Source organism: Saimiri boliviensis, chromosome 11 (assembly GCF_048565385.1).
Source record: "Saimiri boliviensis isolate mSaiBol1 chromosome 11, mSaiBol1.pri, whole genome shotgun sequence".
NCBI classification, from domain to species: Eukaryota; Metazoa; Chordata; class Mammalia; order Primates; family Cebidae; genus Saimiri; species Saimiri boliviensis.
This window is the reverse complement of record NC_133459.1, coordinates 118,530,518-118,551,702: the sequence shown is the minus strand read 5'-3', so window position 1 is coordinate 118,551,702 and position 21,185 is coordinate 118,530,518. Positions and strand designations below refer to the sequence as shown.

General features: G+C 36.3%; 1 protein-coding gene across 1 annotated transcript in view; it reads right to left on the bottom strand.

Annotated features, from left to right (window-relative positions):
* LOC101029695 (helicase for meiosis 1) overlaps nucleotides 1–21,185 on the bottom strand; it is a 177,957-nt gene that overhangs the window by 22,082 nt on the left and 134,690 nt on the right. Inside the window, exons 21-30 of the mRNA XM_074381443.1 lie at nucleotides 13,705–13,796; nucleotides 12,123–12,229; nucleotides 11,983–12,030; nucleotides 8,396–8,493; nucleotides 8,181–8,312; nucleotides 5,825–5,910; nucleotides 5,525–5,608; nucleotides 5,241–5,398; nucleotides 2,924–3,027; nucleotides 2,318–2,464 (exon numbers count right to left, since the gene is read on the bottom strand). Coding sequence (XP_074237544.1) covers nucleotides 2,318–2,464; nucleotides 2,924–3,027; nucleotides 5,241–5,398; nucleotides 5,525–5,608; nucleotides 5,825–5,910; nucleotides 8,181–8,312; nucleotides 8,396–8,493; nucleotides 11,983–12,030; nucleotides 12,123–12,229; nucleotides 13,705–13,796 — 1,056 coding nt within the window. The remainder of the gene's footprint in view (nucleotides 1–2,317; nucleotides 2,465–2,923; nucleotides 3,028–5,240; nucleotides 5,399–5,524; nucleotides 5,609–5,824; nucleotides 5,911–8,180; nucleotides 8,313–8,395; nucleotides 8,494–11,982; nucleotides 12,031–12,122; nucleotides 12,230–13,704; nucleotides 13,797–21,185) is intronic.

Below are 21,185 nucleotides of genomic sequence, written 5' to 3'. Positions count from 1 at the left end.
ATGTAGGAAAATTTATAACTTCCTAGAGACTTGTTGAATGGCTTTGCCCAAAATGCTCATAGTGATACAGATAACACATCCAGGTTGAGGTGGTCACAGATGAAGATGAGGAACTTTTTGGGAACTGAAGCAAAGGTGAATTTTGTTATGTTTTAGCAAAGAGTTGGTGGCATTTTGCCCCTGCCCAAGAGATTTGTAGAACTTTGAACTTGACGATTTTGGGTATCTGGTGGAAAAATTTCTAAGCAGCTAAGCATTCAAGATGTGACTTGGGTACTGTCAAAGGCATTCTGTTTTAAAAGGGGAGCAAAGCATAAAAGTTCAGCAAATTTATCCCAGCACTTTGGGAGGCTGAGACAGGTGGATCACTTGAGGTCAGGAGTTCCAGACCAGCCTGACCAATATGGTGAAACTCCATCTCTACTAAAAATACAAAAATAAGCCAAGCATGGTGGCAGGCTCCTGCTACTCAGGAGGCTGAGGCAGGAGAACTGCTTGAACCAGTGAGGCAGAGATTGCAGTGAGCCAAGATCGTGCTACTGCACTACTGCACTCCAGCCTGGGTGACAGAGTGAGACTCTGTCTCAAAAAAAAAAAAAAAAAAAAAAAAAGGAAAATTTGCAGCCTATGTGATAGAAAAGAAAAACCCATTTTCCAGGGAGAAATTCAAGCTGGCTACAGAAATTTGCATAACTAGTAAGGAACCTAATGTTAATCCTGAAGACCATAGGGAAAATGTTTCCAGGCCATTTCAGAGATCTTCACAGCAGCCCCTTTCATCACAGACCTGGAGCCCCAGGAGGAAAAAGTGGTTTCATGGGTTGGGCCAAGGGTTCCCTTGCTGTGTGCAGCCTAGAGATTTTGTGTCCTGTGTCCCAGCTGCTCCAGCTGTGGCTGAAAGCAGTTCAATGTGCAGCTCGGGCTGTGGCTTCAAAGGTTGGAAGCCCCAAGCCTTGGCAGCTTCCACATGGTATTGAGCCTGCAGGTGCACAGAAGTCAAGAATTGAGATTTGGGAACCTCTGCCTGGATTTCAGAAGATGTGTGGAAATGCCTGGATACCCAGCAAAAGTTTGCTACAGGAGTGGGACCCTCATGGAGAACCTCTGATAAGGCAGTGCAGAAGGGAAATGTGGGGTTGGACTCTCCCCCACAGAGTCCTTAATGGGGTGCTGCCTAGTGGAGCTGTGAGAAGAGGACTACCATCCTCCAGACCCCAGAAAGGTAGATCCACTGACAGCTTGAACTGTGTATCTGGAAAAGCTGCAGATGCTCAACACCAACCTGTGAAAGCAGCCAGTAGGGAGGCTGTACCCTGCAAAGCCACAGGGCTGGATCTGCCCAAGACCATGGAAACTCACCTTTTGAATCAGCATGACCTGAATGTGAGACCTGGAGTCAAAGGAGATCATTTTGGAGCTTTAAAATTTGACTGCCCCACTGGATTTGAGACATGCATGGGGCCTCTAACCCCTTTGTTTTGGCTAATTTTTCCCATTTGGAATGACTGTATTTACCCAACACCTGCAGCCCCATTATATCAAAGAAGTAACTAGCTTGTTTCTGATTTTACAGGCTCATAAGCAGAAGAGACTTGCCTTGTCTCAGATGAGACTTTGGACTGTGGACTTTTGGGTTAATGCTGAAATGAGTTAAGACTTTGGGGGACTGTTGGGAAGACATCATTTGTTTTGAAATGTGAGGACATGAGATTTGGAGGGGCCATGGGTGGAATGATATGGTTTGGCTGTGTCCCCACCAAAATCTCAACTTGAGTTGTATCTCCCAGAATTCATACATGCTGTGGGAGGGACCCAGGGAAGGTAATTGAATCATGGAGGCCGATCTTTCCTGTGCTATTCTCGTGATGGTGAGTAAGTCTCATGAGATCTAATGGGTTTATCATGATTTTCTGCTTTTGCTTCTTTCTCATTTTTCTCTTGCCGTCACCATGTAAGAAGTGCCTTTCACCTCCCGCCATAATTCTGAGACCTCCCCAGCCATGTGGAACCATAAGTCCAATTAAACCTCTTTTTCTTCCCAGTCTCAAGTATGTTTTTATCAGCAATGTGAAAATGGACTTATACACATACCAAAAGATGAATCAAAAAATTTGTTCCCCAACTATTACCCTAATTTGACAAATACTAACTGTAAGAGAGAATTTCTACTATATCCTATCAATGCAATTACTATGAAGCTTAACTATCATATTCCAGAGTGTCCTCAATCTGAGTGTTACAGTACTGTAACACTCAATACTCCTCCCTAGCCATACCTTTACTTTAATATGAAATAGGAATTAATAGAGCTATTTACCTTTATTAGGTCCTGCTATGGTAGATCCATCTGAATGCTTAGAATGAGAAATCTGTGTTTCAGATTTTCTTCTCATAGTCATTTGATTTCCAAACCTCTTGGGTTCTAAGTAAAAGACTGTAAATTTCTGCTGAATATCAAGCCCAACTGGAAAATGAAAAAAAGTATACAAATGATTAAGTCATATAAATCCATATGAGAACATTTATTTCTTTTTATCGCTCTTATATTTTTATAGCTTCTAGAGCTAAGAAGTCCAGAAAGTTAAAATATTTTTGAAAGGTTAAAAAATATGACAACTAAAAAAATTACATATTTATTGTTACAAAAATAAAACTCAATCTTCTAACAATAATCATAATTTATCTAGGAAAATAAAATATCTATAAATGAAAAGATAAACTTTTATAAATGTCATCCTGGTCCATGCTATCTTTTATATATCTAAATACATGAAACTTCCTTTAAAGTTTATTCACATTATCTAAATATATTATTTTTGCATAATACCATTTATACTGCTTTTCTGTACCAGCATAAAGGATGTAATTTTTAAACGCAATTATATTATTTACATTCATGTCTTCATTACTTCAATTAACTTACCAAATTCAGAACTTATTAGATTTATGCTAAGATTTTCAGATTTAAGAGCTCTCTTCACAGCAATCTTCTTAGCCCAATTTCCAGCTTTTAGCAAAATAGAATCCCTGAAAAGTAGTATAGTTTAAGTAGTAATCCAAGCACTGAATGAAATATATATTAATCTTCAAGGGTTAATTGTTCTTAAGAAAGATATTCTCTAGTAGTAAACTGAAATAATTTACTGAAATTGCTTTCCTCAACTTTTCATGAGGGCGAATAAAGTATCAATGGAAATCTCTTGACCATGATATTTTAAAATTAATTTTCTTTTTTTTTTTGAGACAGGGTCTCACTCTGTTACCTGAGCTGGAGTACAGTGGTACAATCATAGCTCACTGCAGCCTCAAACTCCTAGGCTCAGGCAGTCGTCCTGCCTCAGTTTCCTGAGTAGCTGGGACCACAGGTACGTTGGACCATGCCCAGATTATTTATTTATTTTTGTAGAAATAGGGTCTGAGTTTGTTACCCAGGCTGGTCTGTAACTCCAGGCTTTAAGTGATCTTCCTGCCTCAGCATCTCAATGTGCTGAGAGTACAGGTTTGAGCTACCACATCTAGTCCATAATTTTCTTAATTACAGCTGTTTCCAAGTAGCATTTACCCATTTCAGTACCAGTAAGAATATATACTTGCTATCAATAATGCATGATCTTGCCCCTAAATCACTACCATTTAAAACTGGCTATATATAAGTTATGTGTATTATGAGAACAACTTCAATTGTATTTTTAAATTGATATAAAATATAGTCTGTATCTAATAACGTCATAAACAAACCAGCAACCAATTTTATGACTGAACTTATTTTAGTCTCATGTAGTCACAGATTTATTAGTCATAGAGAAAATACCTATTTTTGTATTTTCAATAGCAAAGTACAATAGCATATTCTCTATTAAGAAAGTACAATAGCATATTCTAGAAAGTACAATAGCATATTCTCTATTAAGTGTGTCATGGTTAGCTGCAGGAGAGAAGTTACCAGTGAAAGGGTTATGCTAGTCACTGCAGTCCCTTCAGAAACCTTGCATGTGACTTTTTGGGAAAGAATCTTCTAGTATATACTTGCAGCAATTAGGAGAATCTCATTTCAGAACCACTGCCATTCCTGAACTTACAAGTACAGTAAGATGGTTGGGAGTCTAGGCTCTGGAGTCAAACTGCTTGGGTTAATATCTGGACTTTGCTATTAACTAGCTATATGACCATGATTAACATTTGATTCATCATATGTCAAACTCATTAAACTCTTTTTGTCTCAATATCCTCCTCTACAAAATATGGATAGCACTTGTCTCATACAGATATTAAATACTTCAATATTTGGAACCTACTAAGTGCTAAAAAAAAAAATTAGGTATAGCTATAACCTACTAAGTATTGAAAAAATAGCCATAGCTATAACTGATATCCTTAGAGATTGCTTATGACATCCTGGGAGAAAATAATACTGTCTGGAAAAATGCTGAAGTAAAAATTATAGAATTGCATGGTACAGAACTAGATATAAGGGAGGGTACCTCCTCTACACATTTGCTCTGATTGCTTGGATCCTACAATGGAGCTATAGTAATTTGTCAGATTTTAATTTGAAAGTAGAAGATATATTTTGAGGTCAGTAAGAGAAATACTGCATTCAAACAGTAGTAGGACCATGAACGACTGGAGAAAAGCAGTGAAATAAGAAAGACCTCCTAGAGGTCATTTACTCACTTGTTTCAGACCATGGTGATAGATTTTATACTTTGTTCATTTGAGTACTAAATGTCAGTTTAAACCAACAGACCCAATGTTATATCTTCTTTAAAAGAAAAATAAGGCCGGGCGCGGTGGCTCACGCCTGTAATCCCAGCACTTTGGGAGGCCGAGGTGGGTGGATCACGAGGTCAAAAGATCGAGACCATCCTGGTCAACATGGTGAAACCCCGTCTCTACTAAAAATACAAAAAATTAGCTGGGCATGGTGGCGCGTGCCTGTAATCCCAGCTACTCAGGAGGCTGAGGCAGGAGAATTGCCTGAACCCGGGAGGCGGAGGTTGCGGTGAGCCGAGATCGTGCCATTGCACTCCAGCCTGGGTAACAAGAGCAAAACTCCGTCTCAATAAAAAAAAAAAAAAGAAAAAAAAAAAAGAAAAATAAAGAAACTATACCATTATGATGTCAGGAAAATGTAATTTAGTTGATCCCATAATGATCTTGTTACTTTTTTTTCCAGTGGAATTTTTCTTTTACAATAGATGCTTAGAAATAAAATCAAACATCAGAAATTTCACACTTACATAATCTTGTGCAGATAAACTACTTGATTATCTGCATCACCTATGATTAAGGTAACATAGTGAGAATCCGATGCTGTTCTTTTAGTTTGCAGTTGTTCAAAGTTTCTTAAAATAACGGTCACTAATATTTCTGCCGTGGTATCACTGTATCTTGAAATCTTCAAAAAAGGACAAGCATAAAAAGTGTTTTAAAATCTTAGTTCTCATACTCAGCTGAAGCCTATTTATGGGTGGCTTTATTCCTGAAAAGACAATAAAATATCTAAGAAACAAAAAATATTTACCTGTTCCACTTGAAGTTCATATTTTGGTAGATACATCACAGTTTCTTTTATCTGGGTTCCAAAGGGGGGATGTCTATTTAAAATCTAAAAACATTTACACCATTATATTCTTACCACAACACTTGAAACTCTAGCAAAATATTTTTTAGAATAAATAGCTTTAATAATGCTTATCACCCAAAACCTTGGTAAGTGAAAATACTTATGATTATAAGAAGGAAAATAACTTTTAATAGAAATAAAGGTATGCCTCAGAATTTAGACAGAATTAAGGAATTAGGAATAAGTGAATATAAATACCAATTCAAGTTCCCTTGCATCTGTCTCTTCTAATTTTTTAAAGGAAGTCAAACCAGCATTTACGATTGCATTTGACAATGTTATACCTGTGAAAAATTAATCAAACAACAACTTAAAAATAATCAACTTTAAATAAAATATATATTTAAATATTTAAAAACTAAATTAATTTTTAAAAATTTAAGATCCAGTCAAATAACTAACAAAGCTTTTGTAGAAAGTTTTCAATTGGATTATTTGGGTTGTGACGTTATTCAATTATTGATATTTATTCAGACTGAAATAAAATATGCATTTGCTTTATAAAAGAAAGATAAACTCTGGTCCACATGATGACTCACCATTTAGTTTTACTATATGTCATCCATAGGGCAAGCACCAAGAGATATGTACTTTTGTACTCATGCTTGAAAGAAAGGCAACATGATTCAAGTCTCATGCTTAAATGAAGCAAGGGAACACTGCTTCATGAAGCTATGGCTCTCTGAGCATTTCTGTCTTAGAAATACAGTTCTGTTTCTGTACTTAAACCAGACTATTTTACTCTACTGCCTTAAACTTCCAATGCTTTTCCATTGTATTTAGAATGAAGTGGCAATTTCCTTACTGGGGCCAAATTTTCTTACCTATATGACTTGACTACAGCCTCTCTCTCTAATCTAATTTCCTCCCACTCTCCTGTTGCTGACTACTCTCCAGCCACCCTGGCTTTTATTTTTTCCTTAAATATATAAAGTTCATTTTCATCTTTGGACCTTTCCTATTTCCTTATACTTTTAGAAGGTAGAATTTAAAATTCTTATATGCTTATGAATGTATTTATCCAAATCCCCAATCCAAATTTTATACTGTAAGCAGTATAAAATTCCAAAATATTGTCTAAGGCACATATATTACATATATTACTGGTGAAGGTATGACACTATTTCCTTACTCATATATTTACTTGTTCTTGGGATTTTCTCTTAGTTCTTCTTAAGACACACCTTCTAGTATTCATAATTCCTAATGTTCATTTCCATTTCCCCTCAAAATGTTTGTCTTTTAACTTTTTAGTTTATAGCCACCATTAACATCAATTTGTATGAATTACTTTTTTTTCCAGATGCTCAGTAACAACTTAGATTTGACTTTTTGTTTGGATTCTCTCACTTTTCTACTATATAATATTTTTCTGGGCAATATTTGTTTTTTTTCTGTTCAGCTGTAATGCATATGTGTGAAAACAGGTTAGTTCAACAATCTGGAAGGGACAGAATGCAATGAATGCCTGTATTGATGATACTCTAGAAAGCCAGAAAGATTGGCTTTTTCAGGTATAATGAAACTTATTAGTAATCACTTAGCCTAATTTTAAAATTTTCTAAATGTTGTATGGAACCACTTTTCCAATTGAGAACTTTTGCCTTTATGGGATGGATGTGGTATTTGGTTGCCAGGACTTCTGTAAGAAGGTAAGCCTTTCCATCAGGTATCCCTCCCCTTACTTTCACCAGCCAACCCCTCTTCATCCCAGCTCCCATGACTTCCTAGTTAGCCCTCTGTCACCTCACTGATTTCAAATTTCACCGATAAAAAAAGTAAGACTTCATAAAACAGCTGGTAATCTTTGTTCAAATAAATAACAAGACAATCCCTAAAAATCCCCCAAGATGTAGACAAAACTGCAAAACTAACAAGGCTATCAGTCATGAGACAGTAACTCTCTTTTTAGAATTCTAGCTATCTAAGAAGGAATAGGGTCACAAGGTCACAGGTATCAAACAGGAAAATCCTTTGTATACGGTACTCCCTACAGTCTCAGAGCACACCTTATATAAGGTCCCTATAGACAAAATAATCAGGCACAATCTTTTGTGTATAGAATCTCTATGAAAATCGGTATTAGTACTCCAATGTTATTGAAAACCAAAAAAACAAAAAACAAAAAAAAATTAAGACATAAAGAAGTGACATAATTTTCTGTAATGAATTAGGAATGGCTGGGATTGCTAAACCTTATAATTGAGATCAAAACAAAATTTTGTCATAAAAGTGGAAGAGAGGACATCACATAGTTACCTAATTACTAAAACAGAATTTCACTCATGGTATGAGAAAAAATTTTCAGATAAGAGCATTAATTTTTATTAGGTTTCTCATGTACTCATGTATCATTCAGTTGATTTCAAATGGAATCCTTTAAGGAGGAGCAAATGAAAATCAGATTTCTGAAAGTAGAGTACAGCACTTATTTAAGCCTACAAATACTTATCTTCTTTAAAGGTCTGTAATCATCACAGAATAATTTTACTAACAGTGAATACAAAATAAATGGCAAACATTGCCAAACTGCCTGCCTGTAGTCAGTACTTACCAATTTTTTCCAGTTGTTTGGATACATGCTGAGAGTTTTCCCAAAGTTTACACCTAAAACATTTAGCTAAAATCAAACTATTCAATAGTACAGCAAATTTCTTTTCTTGAGCAGCTACAAAATCTGACAACCCTAAAGAAAAAATTTCCAATATTAAATCTAGTATACCAGTATATTGGGAAAAAATATTTAAAATCCACTAATTCTTAACATACATCTTGTAATTCGGGAGCCTTGTCTGAAAATCTTTGCAGTATCTTGTGTCAAAGCAAAATCTTGTATGGGAATACATCCTAGTTGAGCCTGAATAAGACTTGGAGAAAGAAAAAAAATCTGTTACTCCTTTGTAAGGGTTATTTATCTCACAGTATTTATATCACTCATTGAAGTATTCCTTCTTAAAACATTTTTCTGCCTTTATTTCTGCAATACTACATGATTCTCTATCTGGCATAATTATTATTGCAGGTCAACAATAAAAGTTCATTCCTGTTTTCCCAACTCCTCAAAGTTGTCTTTATTTATTATTTATTGCTCTTCTTTATTCAATCTCTTTGTCTCAAAAATCTCATTTCATCTCAGACCTTCATTATAATCTCTAGATTGACAAATTACAGGAGACCTTCACTTAGACTGTTACTTTAATCTCAACACATCTCAAATTGTTTTCATATTCTCCTCCAAGACAGTTCTGTCTTTTAGCTCTACTATTTCTTTTCAAGGAATTATAGAAAAATAATACAATTTGTTTTATCAACAAATTCTTATTAAATGCCAGGCATAGTATTATGTGCCAGTAATTCTGTTCAGTGTATGAAGGTCAGTAGCATACTAGCTGGTTATTCAAAATCAGCAGCTGCTTGGCTACTGAATTTGAGGTGATAGTTGTTATGAGGGGGAAAAAGACTAGTGTCTATGTGCCTACTATATCTCAGGTTCTCTGCTACCTGTTTGGCCCATAAACTTACCTAATCAGACATTGATATGCAAATCACTGATGGTTCTAACTAAAATTATTATACTTATTGTTACTCTCCTGAGGGAATCTCTTTTTAAAAAACAAATTTCTTCCTAAACTGCTCAGTAGAAGGAGGTCTCTTGATAAAACGAAAACAGTCAGCTACACAAAGAAAAAGGACAGAATAGTTATATTTCATGATTTAGATGAGCAAAAGATATGTGAAAATTGAAAGAAGTAATCAACTCACTTCCCGGAATGGATCCATACAGCTGAAATTTAAACTATTAACTTTTTTTGGCTATGGTATATGGTTCTGAAAATTATTTTATATCATCTATTAAGAAATAGTTATAAAGATACACAATTACTAACAAAGAAAGAACTGATGGAAAAATGTGAATGGGGTGCTTTTAAATGCTGGGTAAATAAAACTTAAGCTACCTAGGGATATACAAATGTGGAGTACAAAATTGCTGGAGCAAAAATAAGACTTTTGAAGAAATATTTATTTATATTAAAAAGCAATTATTTCTAATAAATAAATAAGAGACTTTTCAACATCATACTTCCCTGTCAGAAATCTTATTTCAAGAAGCAGTAATAAAACAGGGATAGGAGAAAAAAATAGAGATTTACACTATTAGGTACAGAACCATGGCAGGACTCTCAGTTTCTCTGTACTAGATAAGGCAAGAAGTGATATCCTGTAATCTTACCCCTGAGCTTGTCTTCAGTAGAAACAGAAGTTCCACAGCCTCAGGTGAGGTGGCACTTCTACCACCTCAACTAACAGGGGCAGAGTTACATGGTAGTTATAACTAACCAAGGGTTAGTGTAAGAATTAAATGAGATAAGGTATTGATTCAGTTAGAATGAGATTAAACCATGACCAGACCATATCAGTCTATACACAAACAGTTTATTCTCATGTGTAAAAGAAAGCCGGAGTTGGGAAGTCCATGGATTCGTATGGTGGCTCCATATCATACCCTGTCAGTTCACTGAAAAATACTAGTTAAAAAAACAGAGCTAGTGCTAAAGAAGGAAGACCTAGGAATTAAAGATAGGAAGAATTTTAAAACAGCCTTAAATTAAAAGGGCAGAACCAGGCATGGTGGATCACACCTGTAATTCCAGCAATTTGGGAGGCCAAGGCAGGTGGATCACTTTTCAGGTCAAGAGTTCGGGACAAGCCTGGCCAACATGGTGAAACCCCGTCACTACTAAAATTACAAAAATTAGCCAGGTGTGATGGCATGTGCCTGTAATGCCAGCTACAGAGACTGAGGCAGGAGTATCACTTGAGCCTGGAAGGCAGAGGTTGCAATGAGCCAAGATCATGCCATTGCACTCGAGCCTGGGCCACAGTATAATACTCTGTCTCAAAAAAAAAAAAAAAAAAAAAAGGGCAGAAACTTGAAGGATAAAATCCTAAAACTAAGAGGATTAACATCTACTTGGAGAAGAACAGATGTGGATTTCAGCAAAGTAACAGGGATATGACAAAGCCATGAAAAAGTTAACTATTAGCCATCACTGCCTACAAATATACTATAAATGTTTGATTAAGGCCCTTCCATCCCATTTATACACACTCTCTCTTTTCTTGGCTATGCTTAAGTAAGATGTACAAAAGCAGGAAATGATAATGGGAATCTAAATTATGATATGTATAAAAACAATTATAAAGTATAATAATTAACTTTAAAATCTGACTGCTTCAATCAACATAATATATTACCCAATTTAAGGCAAAGTTAATGGAAGCACTGAAATTGCAAATAAAGTGTTCCCAAGAAAATGAGTGTGGAAAGATACTTGATTTAATTTGACTCAATAATTTATGCAACACAGTATACTCGGGGGAAAATGAGAAAATCAAGAGTTCTAGATAGCAACATAACCTTGGTGAAGTCATAACTTATCTGTGGATCACTTACGTCATTGTAAAATGAGAGGACTGGGCTATATGATCTCTAAGGTTATATGAATTTATAGAAATAAATATTTGAATATAGAAATACAGCTAAGAAAATAAACATTAACTTCTGTGGTGCAAGCTATAAACCTGCCTGATGAGATGTAAAAAACAATGAGAAGATTGCTTTATAGACTTAAAGGTAATTGGAAGATAAAACTTAATGAGATGTCAGGAAGAATCCCAAAGAAAGGATGGCCTTCTCTAGCTATGGAGGAAAAGAAATTCTTTGGCTAATTGGTTTTATTGAGCCACACTTAAAAAAACATTTCACCTTAAATTACATAACACTAAGACCTGCATACTCAGAAAACCAAGCAGTTAGCATGGCAGAAGACAGTATCATTGTATTTGTGATTGCAAACTGCTAAAAGACACAAGTTACAGTGTAGCCTTAATTACTCTTTCAATTACTAATCTCTATATAAATTCCCTATTTACAGCAGAATAGTCATCTACTGTCACATATACACTCCTTTACTCATAATGTTGCTTTTACTCTGTCTCTCCCAGAATGCCACTACCATTCAATAGACATTTATTACATAGGTTTTCATATAGTCCATTATTTTTATACATATTGTTCTCATTCAAGGTAACTTGAAAACTCCTGACAATGAGAAACAGAAGAAGCATGTCTTCTTTCAACAGTCCATCTTGCCTCAACAGAATCTACTCTGAACAAATGTTTAAGAAAAAGTATTCACAAATCATCAATTTTAAAGTCTGAGAGTTCTAAGAAATTAATTTCACATCTACATTCTGACTCCTTTTTATGTATATTTTTCTGCATTAAGAAAAACAAATGTAAAATGTCTTAAAACCAAAAAAATAAAACATTCATAAGTATGAATCATCTTTACCAATTTACTTTCATTTCTCTTGTTTTAATTCTTCCTTCCATTGGAAATCTATAAATAAAACCACATGGCAAGACATGTATTATTTATTTTAATTAAATAAAACCTCTTAAAATTATTTAAAACATATGTAATTTCCGTACCTGATAGTTATCCGATTTGGATCTTTGTTCAAAGTATTCAGTGTTTTCTTTTCATTCATTCTTAACTGTATATCTAGAAATTCCTTGCAGCCAGCTATCATTGTAACCTATAACATTTCAGAAGTTGTCCATTTAATGAAGTCTATTTTTTGTTTCTTTCCTCTCATCTTCCTTCTCAAAATTTATTTATTTTTTATACTGTTTTGAACCATCACAGTTTTATCAATTAACATAACATGAGTAAAAACCGGCTTTATACATTTTGCTTCTTTAAGGATTCATTCATTCACTAACAAATGCTTACAAACTCCTATTATATACCAGACATTACATTAGACACCAGGACTATACAAATAAGATTTGAAAGATTAACAAGATACAATTTAAAATATCTAGCCCAGTGCCTACCATGTAGTAATAAATAAGTCCTCAATAAACATTGCTTTTGTTACTACTACTACTACTACTACTACTACTATTCTACTGTTCTATAGTTTGCAAATCATTATCTCAATTGAGGATAATTTAGTCATAGAAAGAATGTTTTAGATATTAGGAAATTTGGATTCTAGAGCCTACTTCTGCCAGGTAACAAAAAAAGGAGTCTCTGTGCTTTCATTTTCCACATATCTAAAAATGGAACTAACACTTGTTTTAATTTTCTTATACACTTGCTGAACTCAAGACCAGATGAGTTAATGTTAATAGTGGGTGTTTTCTACTCTTGATTTCTCCTTAGTTAAGAATGTTTACCTAAAAATACAAACCTTCTATTTTTCATCAATTGTTATTTATGTGACTCCTCAATCACAACTGGAATCCTACTGTGCAATTTTTACTATAATAATCTTACCACAGTAATCAAATTCAATGTTTTAAATAAATATGAATGGCTTAAATTTGAGAGTAAATATTTTCTTTTATAAATATTGTTTCATATTCATGTTGAGTGAAGGAAGAAAGGACCAATGCAGTTACCATGCCTATGGTCCTGTTCACTGCTGCAGCTGCAAAGTTGCCCCCACTGTTGATATTTTAGCATAATCTGTTATTATTCCCATTTTCTCTACAACCAGTATTTGATCTGGGTCATCACCAATACTATTCTATTCCCATTGTTCTCACTATTCTGATGCAAAGATTTAAGGAGAGGTTGCAAGTAAATGGCACACATGCTGCAACTCACTGTCCTTCACTCATGGCAGACTTTCCTAACATATCACACCACAGCATCTTGGAATCTTTCTTACATCCCAATTACATTCTATCGCCACTACCAAGGTAATTAGCATTATCACCTAACTTGTAAAGTAGTTGCCATACCTACTTTGGTTTTGTACATAAATTTTCTTAGCTCTGATAAGAGTTAAAACAGAAAATATAATATATTCTAAGAAGAACTATTCCATATCTCATGATCAGAAGTATATAGGAAGAGACATATGCATTCTTAGAAATGCATATGTCTTTCCTTTCTGCTCATTAATTTGTAAATTATATGAGATACACAAATTAGTTGTTTCTCAAATATTATTTTATACTACATCATTATGTATTTATTTTCTAGTGAAAATTAATTTACCAGATCTGATAAGGTTTCTTTTCCACTGATTGTATAAAATTTCTTCACCGTCTCAAATGTAATATAATACCAAGCCATCAATCTTCCTGCTTCTGTAAGAAAAGATGGAAAAACGAACAGTCCCATCACTGACTGAAACAACTTGTATTTTTATGTTTAACAAATATTTCCTGAAGAAAGAAGAAGCAAGATGGTAGAACAGAAGCCTAGATCATTGGTCTCTGCTGCAGGAACACCAAATTTTAACAAGAATCTGCACACAGAAAAGCACTGTCACAAGAATCAAAAATCAGGTCATCTTGGCCACGTCTGGGCAGAGAAACAAGGAGGCTCTTGGGGTCTCCAAGTCCAGGGCTAGGCTCGTAGACAGCATTTCTGGACCTGCCCTGGGTCAGAGGGGCACCTGCTGCCCTGAAGGATGAGTCCAGGCCTGGGAGCATTCACTATACACTGACAGAAGGGCCGTTGGGATTTAAGTGAATATCAGTGATGACCTAGCACAACCCCTGAGGATAAGTGAAGGTGGTAGTCACAGGCAGAGACTCTTCTGCCTATGGAAAGGAGAGGAAAGAGTAAAAAGGAATGTGTATTTTGGTTTGAATGCCAGCTTAGCCACAGTAGAACAGAGTATCAGGTAAATTGCTAAGGTTTTTGACTCCAATCCCTGGCTTCCAGACAGCATCTCTGGACACACCCAGGACCTGGGGGAACTCACCATCCTGAAGGGAAAGGCCTTGGGCAAGGCCCAGTGCTATGCTGGCTTCAGGTCTGACCCAGCACAATTCCAGTGGTGGTGGCCACAGGAGTGCTTGCATCAGCACAGCCCCAATTCCAGGTGGCTCAGCACAGAGTGACAGAGAATCTGTATTTTCGGGAGAAAGTAAGGGGAAAGAACAAGAGTCTTTGCCTGGTAGTCCAGAGAATTCTTCTTTATCTTATCCATGACCATGAAGGTGGTATGTCTACGAATCTGCAAAAACCACAACATAATTGGGCTTTTGGCCAAAGTCCCTTTGAATACCTGGAAAGCCTTCTCAAAAAGGACAGGCAAAAACAAGCCCAGACTGTGAAGACTAGAATAAATACCTAACTGCTGAATGCCCAAACACCAAAGAATACCTCCAGGAAAACATGGCCTCACCAAATGAACTACACAAGGCACTAGGAACCAATCCTACAAAAAGAGAGATATATATAGCCTTTCAGACAGAGAATTCAAAATAGCTGTTCTGAAGAAACTCAAAGAAATTCAAGATAACACAAAGAAGAAATTCAGAATTCTATCAGATAAATAACAAAGAGATTGAAATAATTAAAGAATTAGGCCGGGCGTGGTGGCTCAAGCCTGTAATCCCAGCACTTTGGGAGGCCGAGACGGGTGGATCACAAGGTCAAGAGATCGAGACCATCCTGGTCAACATGGTGAAACCCCGTCTCTACTAAAAACACAAAAAATTAGCTGGGCATGGTGGTGCATGCCTGTAATCCCAGCTACTCAGGAGGCTGAGGCAGGAGAATTACCTGAACCCAGGAGGCGGAGGTTGCGGTGAGCCGAGATCGCGCCATTGCACTCCAGCCTGGGTAACGAGGGCGAAACTCAGAGTCAAAAAAAAAAAAAAAAAAAAAAGAATTAAGCAGAAATTCTAGAGTTGAAAAATGCAATGACATGCTGAAGAATGCATCAGAGTCTCTTAGCAGCACTGATCAAGCAGAAGAAAGAATAAGTGAACTTGAAGACAGGCTATTCGACAATACACAGTCAGAGGAGACAAAAGAAAAAATAATTTTAAAAAACAATGAAGCACACCTATGAGATCTAGAAAATAGCCTCAAAAGGGCAAATCTAAGAGTTACTGGCCTTAAAGAAGAGGTACAGAAAGAGATGGGGATAGAAAGTTTATTCAAAGGCATAATGTAAGAGAACATCCCAAACACAGAAAAGGATATCAACATTCAAGTTAAAGAAGGTTATAGAATACCAAACAGATTTAACCAAAAGAAGGCTACCTCATGGTATTTAATAATCAAACTCCCAAAGGTCAAAGATAAAGAAAGGATCCTAAAAGCAGTAAGTGAAAAGAAACAACACACAATGGAGCTCCAATGTGTCTGGCAGCAGACTTTTCAGTTGAAACCTTACAAGCCATGAGAGAGTAGTATGAAATATTTAAAGTGCTAAAGAAAAAAGCCCTTTTACTCGAAAATAGTATGCCTGGTGAAAATATCCTTTAACAATGAAGGAGAAATAAAGACATTCCCAGACAAAAAAAAAGCTAAGGGATTTCATCAACACCATACTTGTTCTCTAAGAAATGCTAACGGGAGTTCCTCAATTCGAAAGGAAAGGATGTTAATGAACAAGAAGAAAATCATTTGAAGGTACAGAACCCACTGGTTATAGTAAGCACACAGAAAAGCATAGAATATTATAACACTGTAATTGTGGTATGTAAACTTCTCTTGACTTAAATAGACTAAATGAGGAAGCAATCAAAAGTAATAGCTACAACAGCTTAATAATAAGATGTAAAGGGAAATAAGAAAAAGGTAAAAAGCATGGGGATAAAGTTAAAGTGTAGAATGTTTAACAGTTTTCTTTTTGCATTTTTGTTTGCTTGTTTAGGCAATCAGTGTTAGGTTATCATCAGTGTGAAATAATGGGTTATAAGATAGTATTTACAAATCCCATGGTAACCTCAAATTGAAAAACATACAACAGGTACACAAAAAATAAAAGGGAAGATATTAAAGCATGCCACCAGAGAAAATCATCAGTACTAAAAGGAAAACAGGAAAGACAGAAAGAAGGAAGAGAAGATTGTAAAACACCCAGAAAACAAATAACAAAACGGCAGGAGTAAGTTCCTACTTATCAATAATAACACTGAATGTAAACGGACTAAACTGTCTAATAAAAATACACAGAGTGAGGCTGGGCACAGTGGGTCATGCCTATAATACCAGCAATTTGAAAGGCCAAAGCAGGGGGACTACTTGAGCTCAGCAATTTGAGACAAGTCTGAGCAACAAGTCTGGCAAAACTCCATCTCTACCAAAAATACAAAAAAATTAGCCAGGAATGGTGGCACACACCTCCGGTCCCAGCTGCTTGGTGGGGGCTGAGATAGGAGGGTCACTTGAGCCTGGGAAGTGGAGGTTATGGTGAGGAGCACCCAGATATAGAAAGCAAATATTATTAGAGCTAAAGAGGAAGATAGGCCCCAATATAAGCTGGAGACTTCAATACCCCACTTTCAGCACTGGACAGATCAACCAGACAGAAAACCTACAATGAAACATTGAATTTAATCTGCACTGTAGACCAAATGGACCTAATAGATATTTACGAAACATTTCATCCAACAGCTGCAGAATACACATCTTTCTCATGAATCATTCAAGGAAAGATCATATGTTAGGTCACAAAACAGGTCTTAAAACACTTTTATTGGGAGGCCAAGGCGGGTGGATCACAAGGTCAAGAGATCGAGACCATCCTGGTCAACATGGTGAAACCCCATCTCTACTAAAAAATACAAAAAGTTAGCTGGGCATGGTGGCATGTGCCTGTAATCCCAGCTACTCAGGAGGCTGAGGCAGGAGAATTGCCTGAACCCAGGAGGCGGAGGTTGCGGTGAGCTGAGATCACGCCATTGCACTCCAGCCTGGGTGACAAGAGCAAAACTCCGTCTCAAAGAAAAAAAAACAAAAAACACACTTTTAAAAATTGAAATGATATCAAACATCTTCTCTGATCACAGTGGAAACTAGAAAAAAATAGCAAAAGGAAATTTGGAAACTATACAAATACATGGAAACTAAACAACATGCTCCTGAACAAGTGGGTCAATGAAGAAATTAAGATGAAAATTAAAAAATTTCTTGAAACCAATGATATTAGAAATACAACATACAAAAACTGATGGGACAAAAGTAGTATGAAGAGAAAAGTTTATAGCTACAAGTGTCTACATCAAAAAAGAAGAAAAATGTCAAATAGAAAACCTAATGATGCATCCTAACTAAAAAAGCAAGCACTAAGCAAACACAAAATTAGTAGAAAAAAAATGTATCAGAGCAGAAATAAAATTGAAATGAAGAAAACAATATAAAAGACCAATGGAAAAAAAAAGTCGGTTTTTTGAAAAATTTAGCAAAATTGACAAACCTTTATTTAGCTAGACTAAGAAGAAAAAGAGAAGATCCAAGTAAATAAAATCAGAGATGAAACAGAAGACATTACAACTGATACCAAAGAAATTCAAAGGATCATTAGTGGCTACTAGGAGCAACTATATGCCAGTAAGTTGGAAAATCTCAAAGAAATGAACAAATTCCTAGACACATACAACCTACTAAGATTGAACCATGAAGAAACCCAAAACCTGAACAGAAAAATAACAAGTAATGAGATAGAAGCCCTAATAAAGTCTCCCAGTAAAGAGATGCCTAGAACTCAATGGTTTCACTGCTGAATTCTACCAAACATTTAAAGAAGAACTAACACAAATCCTAAACTGTTTCAAAACATAGAGAACGATGAAACACTTCCAAACTTACTCTATTAGGACAGTATTAACCTGATGCCAAAACCAGAAAAAGACATACCAAAAAAGGGAAACTACAGGCCAATATCTTCGATGAGTATTAGTGCAAAAACCCTCAACAAAATACTAGCAAACCAAATTCAACAACACACTAAAAAGATTATTCAATATGACCAAGTGGGGTTTATCCCAGGGATGTAAGCATAGTTCAATGTATGCAAATCAATCAATGTGATACAGCATCTCAAGACAATGAAGAACAAAAATCATATGAGGATTTTGACTGATGCTGAAAAGCATCTGATAAAATTCAACATTCAGTCACAACAAGCACTATCAAAAAACTGGGTATAGAAGGAATAATAAAGCCATATATGACAACCCACAGCTGGTATCATACTGAACGAGGACAAATTGAAAGCCTTTCCTCTCAGATAGGAAATATGACAAGGATGTCCACTTTCACCACTATTATTCACCATGATATTGGAAGTCCTAGCTAGAGCAATCAGATAGGAGAAATAAATAAAGGACATTCAAATTGGAAAGGAAGAAGTTAAATTATCCTTGTTTGCAGATGATATAATCTTATATTTGGAAAAAACATACAGACTCCACAAGTAAACTGTCAGAAATAATAAACAAAGTCAGTAACGTTGCAGGATACACAATCAGCATACAAAATTGAGTAGCATCCTGTATGCTAACAGTGAAAAATCTGGAAAATAAATAAAAAAGAATCCCATTTATTATAGCCACACCTAAAATTAAATATCTAGGAATTAAGGAATAAAGTGAAAGATCTCTATAATTAAAACTATAAAACACTGATAAAAGAAATTGAAGAGGACACCAAAAAATAAAAAAATAGTCTATGAGAAAAAAAAAAATCTGAAAAAGACAGGGACTTCTGCCAAGCTGGCCTAATAGAAACAAATGAGATACCTTGTTCATTTCCAAGGGACTGGGTGGACAGTGGGCATAGCCCAAAGACAGCAAACCAAGGCAGGGAAGGGTGCTGCTCTACCCGGGAAGTGCATCTGACTGGAACACTGGGGGATATCCCCCTCTGGCACATCGGACCAGATACTGCACTTCTTCCAAAGCCTCTGCAACCCACAGACCAGGAGATCTTCACCAGGCTGAAAGGCACCCAAGTTACCTGCAAAGAATTGAATAGCAGCCCCACCTGGTGCTGCAGATTATCGGCACACATCTAGGCGGACGCACTGGCTGGCCAGGAGAGCCTGTGGGACAGAGCTACTGGCCCCCCAGAGGGTGTGCTACAAAGTAGGGAGACAGGTGATAGGCTAGGTGGGTCCCTCCCTGCACAAAGCCCAGCAGGGTGAAGTCCTCTTGCTTGAGGGTTTTGCAGCCAGCACTTCAGTTCAAGCAGGACCCAGAAGATCAAGCTCAGTGGAGGGAAGGGCATCCTCCATTAAAGAGGCAGGCCTAATCTCCCTGTGTCAACAAAAGACACAGGAAGCCTAAGCAGCAGCCAGACTGAGTTGGTGGCAGCCCAGCAGCAACTCTACAGGCAGACAAGAAACAGATTGCATGATCAAGCGGCTCCCTGAAATCAAAGCTAGATATATCCGTGAAGATGGGAAGAAACCAACACAAAAAGGATAAAACCATCAAAGACCAGAATGTCTCTCCTCTTCCAAGGGATCACAACTCCTCACCAACAAGAAAACAAAACAGATGGAGAATGAGTTTGATGAAATGACAGAAGCAGGCTTCAGAAGGTGGGTAGTAGCTAAAGGAACATGTTCTAACCCAATGCAAAGAAACTAAAAACCTTGAAAAAAGGTTAGATGAAATGCTATCTAGAATAAACAGCTTAGAGAAGAACATAAACAATTTGATGGAGCTGAAAAACACAGCACAAGAACTTCGTGAGGCGTACACAAGTTTCAATAGCTGAATCGATCAAGCAGAAGAAAAGATATCAGAGATTGAAGATCAACTCAGTGAAATAAAACAAGAAGGCAAGACTAGAGAAAAAAGGAGTAAAAAGAAATGAAAAAAGCCTCCAAGAAATATAGGACTACATGAAAAGACCTAATCTACACTTGATTGGTATATCTGAATGTGACAAGGAGAATGAATCCAAGCTGTAAAACACTCTCCAGGATATTATCCAGGAGAATTTGCCAAACTTAGCAAAGCAGGCCAACATTAAAATCCAGGAAATATAGAGAACATCACAAAGATACTCCTCAAGAAGAGCAATCCCAAGGCACATAATCATCAGATTCACTAGGGTTGAAATGAAGGAAAAAATGCTAAGAGCAGCCAGAGAGAAAGGTGAGGTCACCCACACAAGGAAGCCCATCAGACTCACAGTGTATCTCTTGGCAGAAACCCTACAAGCCAGAAGAGAGTGGGGGCCAACATTCAACATCCTTAAAGAAAAGAACTTGCAACCCAGAATCTTATTTCCAGCCAAACTAAGCTTCATAAGTGAAGGAGAAATAAAATCCTTTACAGACAAGCAACTACTGACTTTGCCACCACCAGAACTGCCTTACAAGAGCTTCTAAAGGAAGCACTAAACACGAAAAGAACAACCAGTACCAGCCACTACAAAAATTTACCAAATTTTTGTAGTGGCTGGTACTGGTAAAGACCAATGATGCAATGAAACTGCATCAACTAACAGGCAAAACAATCAACCAGTAACAAAATAAAAGGATGGAAGATTTACTAAGCAAACGAAGAGAGAAAAAAAAAAAAAAAAAAGTAGGGGTTGCAATCCTAGTCTCTGATAAAATGAACTTCAAACTAACAAAGATCAAGAGACAGAGAAAGACATTACATAATGGTAAAAGGATCAATGCAGCAAGAAGAGCTAACTATCCTAAATATATAAATATATATGCACCCAATACAGTAGCACCCAGATACATAAAGGAAGTTCTTTTTTTTTTT